Below are 12,380 nucleotides of genomic sequence, written 5' to 3'. Positions count from 1 at the left end.
GGTAAAGGCTCTGCGGGGCCTGCAGGTGTTCGCTCTCAGACAGGGAAATGAACAGTCTGTGTGTTGGAGGAAGCTGCGAGCGCAGCCACTGCTGGAGCTAAAACCCACCCTGCGATATCCAGGCGAAAGACGCTGTGTTTATAAGTGTCAGATAGGTGAGAAGAACCTGTTAGTAAGCGCCCAGCCGGGCTAGGTTGTTTTTTTTTATTTTTTTTCTGTTGTACTTAAAAAGCACGGTGTTGCCGTATATTTTTGTTTGTTGGACTGTTTGTACCACGAATAAACGCCAAGGTCTGCTTTATAAATTCCAAGTCTGCTGTGAACTGTGTCCAAACTCACCCTACCCCGGGAAGATCCCTTACAATACATAAACTTCAGTCATACAAGAGTACACATCTTGGCATAAGGTAAAAAACAAAAGAATAGATAAGAGTACATGAACTTGCTGTATATATTTGTACTGCATGTAGCCCCAGTTACCAAATAAGGAATGAGCATTCCTTTTGGAGGGGGCTCTATGTATACTAGTTATCTCTAGGGGTCTGGTGACAATTGAGGTAAAGTGCTCCATCAAAATGTAGGTGCTATCAAGGTAGTACTCCTCAAGCTTTTACCAGGTGTGAGGGGTTTGCTCGGTAGCGGGTGTGTGTGACCCCCTGGATGGGTTCACAACACAAAGTCAGGCACAGCAGACAGCGGTGTAGGTTCAAAAAACAAAAAGATCCTGTTTATTTATGCTACATGCAGTGATACATATAACAGCCAAACAAAATAAAACAAGAAAATAAATCCTGGTCAGCTTGACCTCTAACTACACACATAGACTCCCTGTCTAACAACTGGGTGCAGCCTTGTGCTGCCCCAGTCCCTGTCTCTATTGTAGGGGTTTGCCACACAGGCGTTAACTCCCCGCACAGAACAGATCTCAGACTCCCCAGTCTATACACACAAAACTGGTTCCAGGATGGAGCATCTCCCTATGCATGCTGGGTTTTTTTGTAGAGGTCTTAATGAGCCCACTTACTTCAGCTGGGCTCATTAACTCTTCCCCTCTAATTGTAAAAGTCTGCATAGAGCCTGAATCTAGGACACACATATTTCCCATCCTGGATACAACCAGGTGATTTTACCTGCGTGCTGCCACATACCCCCCCCTCTTGTTTCAACCTTGGGGTTGTAACACAAGCAGCCAGACACGCATGTATCCGAGACAAAGCATCCACATTCCCCATTTTAACACCAGGGCGATGCTTAATTGTAAAGTTAAATTCCTGTAGGGCCAGGAACCACCTATTTACCCTTCTATTGGTCTCCTTGTTCTGAGCCATCCACTTTAAAGGAGCGTGATCAGTCACCAGGTCAAAGTGCCTACCTAGCAGATAGTACCGAAGGGAATCTAGAGCCCACTTCACTGCTAAACATTCCTTCTCAATCGTGGAGTAATTTACCTCATGGGACTTCAACTTCCTGCTGAGGTAAATGACTGGGTGCTCTTCCCCGTTCCAGACCTGGGATAACACTGCTCCTAACCCAACGTCTGATGCATCAGTTTGTACCACAAAGTCCTTAGAGAAGTCTGGTGAGTACAACACTGGCTGGCTACATAAGGCTGTTTTTAAGGACTGAAATGCTTCTTCAGCCTCTGGGGACCATTTAACCATGACCGACTCTTTCCCTTTTGTCAGGTTGGTGAGGGGCACAGCCTGAGAAGCAAAATGGGGAATGAATCGTCGATAATAGCCAGCGATTCCCAGAAAGGCTCGTACCTGTTTCTTGCTGTTGGGACGTGGCCAACTCTGTATGGCCTCGACTTTATTGACTTGGGGTTTTATCACCCCCCTCCCAATAGTGTACCCAAGATATTTGGCCTCCTCCTGTCCAATGGTACACTTCTTTGGATTGGCCGTAAACCCAGCTTCCCGGATAGAGTCTAGGACTGCTTGTACTTTTGGAAAATGTGAGACCCAGTCTGTGCTATGGATAATCACATCATCCAGGTAAGCTGCAGCATATTTCTGATGGGGCCTCAGAATCTTATCTATTTTCCGCTGGAATGTTGCCGGTGCATTCTGTAACCCAAACGGCATTCTCTTATATTGGAATGCCCCATCTGGGGTTACAAACGCAGTTTTCTCCTTGGCCGACTCGGCCAGGGGAATTTGCCAATACCCTTTGGTGAGATCAAGAGTTGTCATATATCGGGCTGTTCCCAGCCGGTCAATCAACTCATCTATACGTGGCATGGGGTAGGTGTCAAATTTTGTAACTTTATTTAATTGTCTAAAATCGTTACAAAATCGCCAGCTCCCATCAGGTTTGGGCACTAGTACGATAGGACTGGACCAGTCACTCTGGGACTCCTCTATCACACCCAATTCCAGCATCCTTTGAACCTCCCCACGTATTGCCTCCCGTCGGGCCTCTGGTATTCTATAAGGTTTTAGTTTTACCCTTTCTCCTGGCGGGGTGATAATGTCATGCTCTACGCCAGATGTTTGTCCCGGCAGCTCAGAGAAAATCTCTTTGTTACGAAGTACAAACTCTTTAACCTCCTGTTGTTGGGGTTTCGATAAGGTGTCTGCTATTCCAACCTCAGGAACTAAGCAAACAGGCTGTGCTTGTGACAAAGTCTCCGCGACTAGGGATTCCCTATCCCTCCAGGCTTTCAGCAGATTGACGTGATAGATCTGCTCCGGCTTTCGCCTTCCTGGCTGCCTAACCCTGTAGTTCACCTCACTAATTTTTTCAATTACTTCATATGGACCTTGCCATTTGGCCAGAAATTTGCTTTCAACCGTAGGGACTAGCACCAAGACCCTATCCCCCGGGGAAAAAGTACGGGTCTTGGCCCCACGGTTGTACACTCTCTGCTGTGCTAACTGCGCTTGGGTTAAATGTTCCTTTACAATTGGCATTACCTGTGCAATTCTATCTTGCATCAGGGCGACATGCTCAATCACACTCCTGTGAGGAGAACTCTCATTTTCCCAAGTTTCCTTGGCGATATCCAGCAGCCCTCTTGGGTGTCTCCCATAGAGCAACTCGAAGGGTGAGAAACCCGTAGAGGATTGGGGTACCTCCCTAATGGCAAACATCAGATAGGGTATTAGACAATCCCAATTCTTTCCATCTCTATCCACCACCTTCTTTAACATTTGTTTTAGGGTTTTGTTGAATCTTTCAACCAACCCATCTGTTTGGGGGTGATACACAGATGTACGCAATTGCTTCACTTTGTACAACTTGCATAATTCTTTCATAACCCGGGACATAAAGGGTGTACCTTGGTCCGTAAGCAGTTCCTTACAAATACCCACGCGGCTAAAAACAAGAGATAGCTCTTTGGCTATGGTTTTGGCCGAGGTATTTCGGAGAGGAATTGCTTCCGGATAACGGGTGGCATAGTCCAATATAACCAAAATGTACTGATGCCCCCTGGCGGACTTCATTATCGGACCTACCAAATCCACTGCGATCCTTTCAAAGGGGACCTCAATGATAGGAAGAGGTACCAGCGGGTTACGGAAATGTGGCATAGGTGCCGTCTTCTGACACACAGGGCAGGAGGAACAATACTTTTCTATTTCCTTCATGACCCCAGGCCAATAGAATCTCTGCAATACCCTCTCTCTGGTTTTCTCTGTCCCCAGATGACCTCCCAGAATGTGTCCATGCCCGCATTCTCCACCAACTGTGAGGGGTTTGCTCGGTAGCGGGTGTGTGTGACCCCCTGGATGGGTTCACAACACAAAGTCAGGCACAGCAGACAGCAGTGTAGGTTCAAAAAACAAAAAGATCCGGTTTATTTATGCTACATGCAGTGATACATATAACAGCCAAACAAAATAAAACAAGAAAATAAATCCTGGTCAGCTTGACCTCTAACTACACACGTAGACTCCCTGTCTAACAACTGGGTGCAGCCTTGTGCTGCCCCAGTCCCTGTCTCTATTGTAGGGGTTTGCCACACAGGCGTTAACTCACCGCACAGAACAGATCTCAGACTCCCCAGTCTATACACACAAAACTGGTTCCAGGATGGAGCATCTCCCTATGCATGCTGGGGTTTTTTGTAGAGGTCTTAATGAGCCCACTTACTTCAGCTGGGCTCATTAACTCTTCCCCTCTAATTGTAAAAGTCTGCATAGAGCCTGAATCTAGGACACACATATTTCCCATCCTGGATACAACCAGGTGATTTTACCTGCGTGCTGCCACATAGGGCATGAAATATATGTGCTATGATTGTAAAAGACCCAAAAAATAGAGCTGAAGTTGGGCCGCTACAAGCACTTACACACAAAGTGAATCTTCAAATATGTTTATCAGTCTACCCTAACCTGCAATGCTGACCACAGACATCTGGTTACTGAGGCCAATAGCTCAAGCTTGGATGTTTTTCCTCTTCCACTGCCTACCTGAAAGATGGCTCCCTATAAAATTTTAATCCCTTTCTGCTTCATACACTTCCATCATCTTTTCTGCCACGTCTTCTGTCTCCAGTGTCTTCCATCACTGGGTTCACTGATGCTGTAAGTGCTACATTTGCAGGCTGACGTTACAACATCCCAGCTGTATTTTCTGCATTTTACAGATAGAGGGAATGCGCTAGATGTGCACACTGCATGGGAAATGTTCACAGACAAAGATTTCTGGGAGAAAGAGAGACACGAAGAGTTAAAATGACAAGAATATCTTATGTTATCTCCCCAATAGTCTTTCCCTTCTCCCTGTGGCACCCTGTGAACTTTAGCACAAAGCCTCTCTCAGCCTTCCTCTCTATCTGAACCAAGACATACAATCAAGGCTGGAAATGCACACAATTTATTTACAGGAAGTGACATATAGTTTTTGAGATTGAGGAGAGGGGGAGAGTTCTCAATAAGTAAATTACTACTCTGGACAAAAACAATATGGCAGCCTTCAGCAAGCAGAAACAGGAGCAATGCTGGTGGCAAATTACAGTATACACTAATTTTGGTAGCATAATTATTAATGCCGAATATTATTTTGTTATTGTTAAAGAATATTATTGTTATGGGTAAAGATTCGCTTTAAGAAAAATCCTAATTTTCTATGATAGGTGCAAACTCGGAATACAATTTATATAAATAGTATAAAAAAAGTCTGTTAAAAATGTATTAACTTGAAAAGTAAAATGCAACTGGCCCCAAACTATTGAAGTTTCCATTGGGAAAACTGAAGAAACAAAAATATTCTTGGTGTCAGCAAAATGTACCCAAAATAGTCTGCAAATGTATTTTTATGCTTTTAAACAAGTTTTAAAAAATAAAACCTAAAATATTTTTGCTACCCAGATTATAAAAATAACATTTTGAAGGAGCGTGCTGCTATGGACAGACCCTTCACGCCAAAGAACATTGACTTAGACCTCGGTAAGTAAACCTCATGCTCTCTTATTCTGACCACTAATTGGTAGCTTTGGTTGAGACTGGTTCTTATAACAGGCAATATTCATCTACATCATCAAGAGAGACCCAGAGCAGAAAACAGTTCAAAGTATGCACTGTACACGCAGCAAGGAGATGTAATCGTTAGCTGAGACGTTATGAAAACCTCAGTCTCTGGGGACCGGCTTGGCAAAGGGGAGGAGTGTGGCTACAGATCAGTGAAATGAGCCTCATTGGGATAGGCATGGAATTCTGCAGCTTGAAAAGTGATCTTTTAAAGTGAGCCTTAAAGTGGAACTAAACCCTCTTATCCTTTACAGCCACAGAAGCTGCCATTTTAGCATCAATTTGATTTGCAGATACCATGGTGCATATGTGATTAGTCCAGTCACTTGATGTCTTGACCGTTCAGTTGAGAGCACAAGCAACCAGAACAGTTATCATCCTATGCATGCCTTGAATGTAACCCATTGGGAAATACAACCTAGTTAAATCGATGGGTTCAGTTCCACTTTAAAGCGATTGTATACCCGCTGAAGTTTTTTTTTTTCTGACCTGCAAAGGAAAAGGCATAATGAGCTAGTATGCACCACATACTAGCTAATTATGAAATACTTACCTTAGAACGAGGCCCCGACATCTCGCCCTATCCAGGGATCCCGATCCATCTCGCCCGATCCGATCCTGATCCACTGAACATGTCAGCTCCCTCTGCGTTTCTTCCAGGTATCACGGCTCCAGCGCTGTGAGTGGCCAGAGCCGTGATATCGTCACTCCCGTACATGCGCGTGGGAGATTGCAGTCAGCAGCGCATTGCGAGGGGATTTTTTTTTTACCTACAGGTAAGCCTTATTATAGGTTTTCGTGTAGGTAAAAGACATTTTTATGACTATACAACCACTTTAAGTACAACAAACACTGATTCACAAGAGTCATTGCCGTTCTGATGTGGGCAGACTTGCGATGGACTACATTCCCCTGTGGAATACAATGCAGTTGTACTTTATTATATCTCTTTGGAAAGAATTCTTTACAGCTATGGAAAGGATTTTTGTTCAGTAACAGAGGCAGGTAACATTATGCTTTTCTTTCTACAGAGCTACGCAAGGAGTACTGTAAATAGGACTGAATTCTTGCTACTGGCTGGCCCAGAAGCTGTAACTAAGAAGAGGACCTCACTGGTTCTGTGGTGTTTTTATCCAATCTGCGTCTTATGTTTGACTTTCTGTGCTTTCCATGCTGATCTTTGTTCTCAGCGGCAGATATATTTTCTGAAACCATAAACAGTACATTAAAGACATTTTAAATGCCTCTATGGAATGTATACGGTACATCGTTCTAAATTCTTATTCTGTCTATGCTACTATCTACTTACGAGAGATGGGTTTCAAGGATATGGATAACTTTGCAGGTATCTTGTTGCCATGGTGATAGTGTCATAACTGCTTTCTGTAATAGCTTTTGGTAGGATTTCTAGGCCTTGAATAGACAGCAGCAACTTACTGCATACAGAAAATAAATTGCTGGCTTCTTATTTGGCAAACTGGGTAAATGCATCTGCAGTAAAAAAAAAAAAAAGAAAAAAAAAAAAAAAAGAAAACAATGAAATTGTAGCATCTAATCATATGCTGCCATAGATTAAGCCCAAGCCCAGTCTGGTTGTCTGACAGGTCTGGCATTTGGCAGAACAGGCTGGTGCATTGCTGACTATTTGTGGGCTGGTATGTCCCAACTATATATTGCAGCTGGCCAATCCATAGATGTGATGGCTGCATTAGATTTCTTGTTCTGTGTTTTTTATCCTTTGTTTTCTTCTGGTGACCCAGCCAGTAACACGCTTCATGTCTTAGGGTGGCTACGTTCAGTCCTCCATGGTATGTACAGAGGAAAAACATTGCCCCCCTAGACGGTGGCATTGTCAACCTGAGACGAGGGTAGTGTTAGATGGAAAAGTAGATGTAGATAGACATTTCCTAAGTGATTAACAAATTAAAGCCTAACTGCACCTACTGCGTTTTTAACAGTTATATAAACATTTTTTTTTTCTTTTGTGATAAAGGTTTTACACAAAACTAATAAAAATAAAAAAATTAAAAAAAACTGACCACTGTAAGTACCCCTGTAAGTGTTAAATGGTTTGCCTCACCCCTCTAACTGCCCTTTTTGCCAGACAGCTTGGTCTGTTAAAGAAAGCTGAAAAATTATAGACTTAATGGTCAGATCACAGGTGAAAGAAAAGGGGACAAGAAGCCTAAAAAAATAAAATAAATGCAACCACCACATCTAAGGACTGTTAAACTGCAATATATTATATTTTTTTGGTGGGGGGGGGGTATTTTAGTTACATGTTAAAATAAAAAAAGTTTCATGCTGTTAAAGGTTCCTTAGTATTAAATATTGTTACATATCATAATGATGTTTATCAAATTTGTATGAATAACTAAATTATTTTGTAGTTGTTCTTAGGGGCCCTATCACATATAGTGATTGGTATTGTGGTCAGTACTGTATGCTTTACCACAGTGAACTACAATGTTTTGTGTATGTGCCTTGCTATAGATGTTGAATGGCACCTCAGCACACTTACACCGCACACTGCAGCACACCATAATGTAAAAAAGGTGAAAAAATTAGCAGGAGTGACTTCTCTTGTGCTAGGGGCCATTGAAAAGACATGTTCTATGGCAGGGGTCTCCAAACTTTCTAAAGAAAGGACCAGTTTACTGTCCTTCAGACTTTAGGGGGGCCGGACTGTGCCCAATGGGAGTAAACAATGCCCGATCTGTGGTATTAGGGGGAGAAATAGTTGGTATCAGTGGGAGGAATAGTGCCCAATTTTGTTCTCAGTGGAAGGAATTATACCCAATCGGTATGAGTGGAAGGAATAGTGCCCCATTGTTGGTGTCAGTGAAAGGAATAGTGCTCCATTATTGGTGTCAGTGGAAGGAATAATGTCCCATCATTGGCATCAGTGGAAGGAATAGTGCCCTATTGTTGGTGTCAGTGGCAGGAATGATGGCCTTTTGTTGGTGTCAATGGCAGGAATAATGTCTCAAGGGCCGGATAAAGGTAAGCAAAGAGCCGCAGTTTGGAGACCACTGGTCTATGGTATTGCAGCACAGTAAGGCATGATAAAGTGAATTGTGGCGTATGAGTTATCACAAAGCATGCATTGTGTGATTGGGTCCTTACTGAGACCATCACAAATCTGGTACACAGTGAAAAAGAATTTCCATTTACTGAGGCTTTGGCATCATGATACCGCACAATATAATAGTTTATGATGGCAAAACTGGTACTCCATACATCTTTGAAATAGAACCCCCCTACATCCCACATAGATAGTAAAATGTTCAATAAATGGAGTTGGTGTTTTGGGAGGAGGGCACCAATAAGCTGGGATAGTCCAGAACTTAAACCACTTACACCCATTAAAGGGAATGGAATTGAAAAGAATGTTCTCATATTTAGTAAAGTCATTGAGAACCCAATAAAATATTTGATTTTAGCAATAAGTAAGCTGAGGGCGTTTTTTATAAAAGCGCCTAAAGGAAAATTGTGCCAATAGATTTGCTTGTAGAAGCCAATTAGAATTACTTTTTACACTATGGAAGAATGAGGAGAACATCCAACTGACTATAGGTTTTAGATGGAGGATAACATAAACCTTTGCTAAGTGAAATTATTATATTGATCCCCTGGCTTCAACATGTTCTGAATCACTTACCCAGAGAAAGTAATTAGCTCAAGATATTCTGTGTAAAGTCCTTACCTGCTTACTCCCTCTGGGTCAATGGCTCTAAATGCCAAAGCCAGGCAACTGGCATTTTCAGAATGAGAAGTCAGCATTTATATCTCCATGTTTTTCAGGGGAGATCTCCTTTATTTTTGGGGCCTTCTAGCTTTCTAAACAAACGGCCACTTTACTGACCTTTAGGCTAGGTTCACACTAATGCGATCTGGAAAACATTGTGATTCATGCACATTATCAACATGCATTCAAATCACCCTGCCCTTGAAATCCACAGCGGGTGTCAGTGCAATCTCAACTGCACCCCAAACACAGTGCATTTGCCGGCACCGTATTGCATGGTACAAAACAACCATGCGATCCAGTCGCAGTACAGTTCCAAAATTGCTACATGCACATCTTTGGGGCTCAAATCGCACCGCACTGAACTGCACGTGAATTGAACAGGAATACGGAGCGGTTCCTGTGCAATTCACATGCGGTTCATAGTGAACTGAGCCTCAGACTTTAGGGGGTCCAGATTGTGGCCAGTGGGGGTAGAAAATGTCCCAGATTCAATGGGAATAAGCAATGTCCCAGGCTTAGTGATCATTGGGAGTAAATAAATGACATAGTACCTGTGGTCATTGGGAGGAGAAAGAGTCCCCACTCATTGGTGTCAGTGGAAAGAATAGTGCCCTATCATTGGTGTCAGTGGCATTAATTTTACCCCACTGTTGGTGTCAATGGGAGAAATAGTGCCCCAAATGCTGAATAAAGGCTAGCAAAGCGCCACAGTTTGGGGACAACTGTTTTCATCTAACCTTTTCTTTATACTAATCTCCTCTCCCAGGGGGGGCTTCCAATTTCAGACCTCCAAGGCAGCAGGGTTTTCCCATAGTGTCAGTGGATATAAAAAAGTATTTGTCCCCCTTATACATTGTAAAGCGCTGCGTAAACTGTTGGCGCTATATAAATCGTGTATAATAATAATAATAATGATTTGTTTATTGAGCAGGTTTGGGGCATAATAGAGTTCACTTTGGGATTATTGAATGCAGGACATGAAACCAAAAGACCAGACTATGTAGGTGTGAAGTTGGAACAAGCTAAGGAGTGTTTTTAAAGCAGAGACGTCTATATAAGTACTTTGTTATAGGCCAGTTGAGAGAACAGTGAGTGACATACTTTGCTCATATTTTACATTGATTATATACTATATTGATTACATTGACTTTGCTGGTTCAATATTAACATTTTTTTGTATAATTGTTTAATTGTCATCTTTTAAATCAAAGACAATAGTTGAAAAACAACCAAAGATTGTATTGTAAAGTGTATGAAATTGTCTAGAAGAATCATCATGTGCTTGATCTGACAATAAATTGTAATAAAGGTGATTTTTATAATGTTGATTTTGCTGTTTATTATTCAATATATAACGGACACTTATGTTGTTACCATGCATATAAGATAACATCACTGGCCTGTGATCATCGATGTATTATGTGATCTTCAAACTAAAAGAATCCTATAGTGGGAGAATATAAAGGCTGCCATAGCTAACCTCTTCTTCTGAAAATGCAAATTTGCCCGGCTGTAATGTTGATGTAGATGTTCAGTACTTTTCAAGCCGTGGATTCTAAATGAGAATGCAGACCAGGTTTTTTAATTTTACTTCCTAGAGCTGCCTCGGGCACCAAGAGGAGAGCAATGATATAGCAATCCTCCCCTCCCCCCAAGGCAAAAATATCCCCCTTCCCTCCCCCATAAAGAAAAAGTCAATGAACCTATTGAATAGGTATAGGGTCATGTATAGGGAAATGTAACAATTTCCCAGTTTTCCTTTGGGATTAATAAAGTATTCTGTATGTAACTGGAGTACCATGGCAGCCCAAAGCAGTATGCTCTGCAGCAGAGGTCACTGCACACCAGATCCACATCCGCCATCTTCTTTACCTATGTCATAAGGTAAAATTTGCTTCCTACAGTACACCAGAATGAGAGCCCAGCCTGGACTCAGCACAATGATTGTGTGATCAGATTTTATAGCAACACTCTATCTACTCCTCACACAGGAGGAGTTCGGGCGGAGGACTGTGTGGAAGCCTCGTGATTATTATTAGAATTCTGCTATAAGGGTCCAGAAAGGGATGTGGGAAAGTTGGGTTTCCATCTGCATTTCGCAAACCATGTGGAAATGCGTTGCCCTTGTTAGACGTGTGTGGGTGCCATTACAGTGGTAGTAAACTCTTTTCAGCAACATAGGTTTAGTCTGATCTAGAGTTTGATGGTGCGTACCAATAATATTAACCAAAGATAAACAATAAGTCGTTTTAGTCATTTTTATTAAGTTTCAGAGTTAAAAAGCAGTTATACACTAAGAATAATTGCAGTGGTTCACAAGTATGGTGGTCTGAAAAATCTGATACATTTGAGAACATATTGTTGCACATTAGCCCTGACATGTTTCGCTGAAATATACATAAAATATAAAATAAGAGAGGGAAAATACATATTATGAGAAACATAAATAACATTTATAAATTGACATTAATGGGCTTTGTGTGAAGTCCCATGTTTGCTACATTTACCCATTAATGTGTCAATTTATGAATGTTATTTATGTTTCTCATAATATGTATTTTTCCCTCTCTTATTTCATATTTTAAGTATATGCAGTTTATCCTGTTATACAATTGATGGTTCGCACATCCCCTGAAGAAGCATTTCAGCGAAACATGTCGGGAGAGTTTACAACCATTTTAATAGGCGTAGACCAGGCATTGGGGTGGGCACTAAGTAGGTGCATACCAGACGTAAGATGGGCACTGAATATGCGGGCATCAAGTAGGTGCAGGGCAGGCGTAAGGTGAGCGGTAAATAGGCGCCAACCGGGGAGTAATGAGAGCACTAGGTGCAGATCAGAAAGGCACCAACCAGGCGAAAAATAGGCGCTCTGGTTTAGAAGGTGACATCTAGTACATTGTTTGGTCGGGACTCAGAGCTCCTCCCACTTTCCGCCTTATCACCTCTAGCAGTGACTTGAGCTAGGAGGACAGCCGGAGCCCCATTCAAATCACACCAGACCTCACAAAGAGTAATACATGCACTACTTTTAAAAAACACGCCACACAAAATCATATGGTATTGCAGTACCATATGATTTGGTGCAGGCAAATGCTTGCAATCTGCATTTCAGGGGTGTCCTACAGAATATATTGGCACCCACAACAGAT

General features: G+C 42.2%; 1 protein-coding gene across 1 annotated transcript in view; it reads left to right on the top strand.

Moving 5' to 3' along the window:
- The window catches only part of MXRA8 (matrix remodeling associated 8), a 90,090-nt gene extending 79,534 nt beyond the window's left edge, over positions 1 to 10,556 (top strand). Inside the window, exons 9-10 of the mRNA XM_077457619.1 lie at positions 5,319 to 5,396; positions 6,509 to 10,556. Coding sequence (XP_077313745.1) covers positions 5,319 to 5,396; positions 6,509 to 6,534 — 104 coding nt within the window. The 3' untranslated portion in view covers positions 6,535 to 10,556. The remainder of the gene's footprint in view (positions 1 to 5,318; positions 5,397 to 6,508) is intronic.
- Positions 10,557 to 12,380: the final 1,824 nt, after the last annotated feature.

This window comes from Lithobates pipiens, unplaced genomic scaffold (genome assembly GCF_037356315.1).
Source record: "Lithobates pipiens isolate NorthernLeopardFrog02 unplaced genomic scaffold, aLitPip1_a1.2 Scaffold_27, whole genome shotgun sequence".
Taxonomy (NCBI): domain Eukaryota; kingdom Metazoa; phylum Chordata; class Amphibia; order Anura; family Ranidae; genus Lithobates; species Lithobates pipiens.
This window is presented reverse-complemented; position numbering and strand designations above follow the sequence as displayed.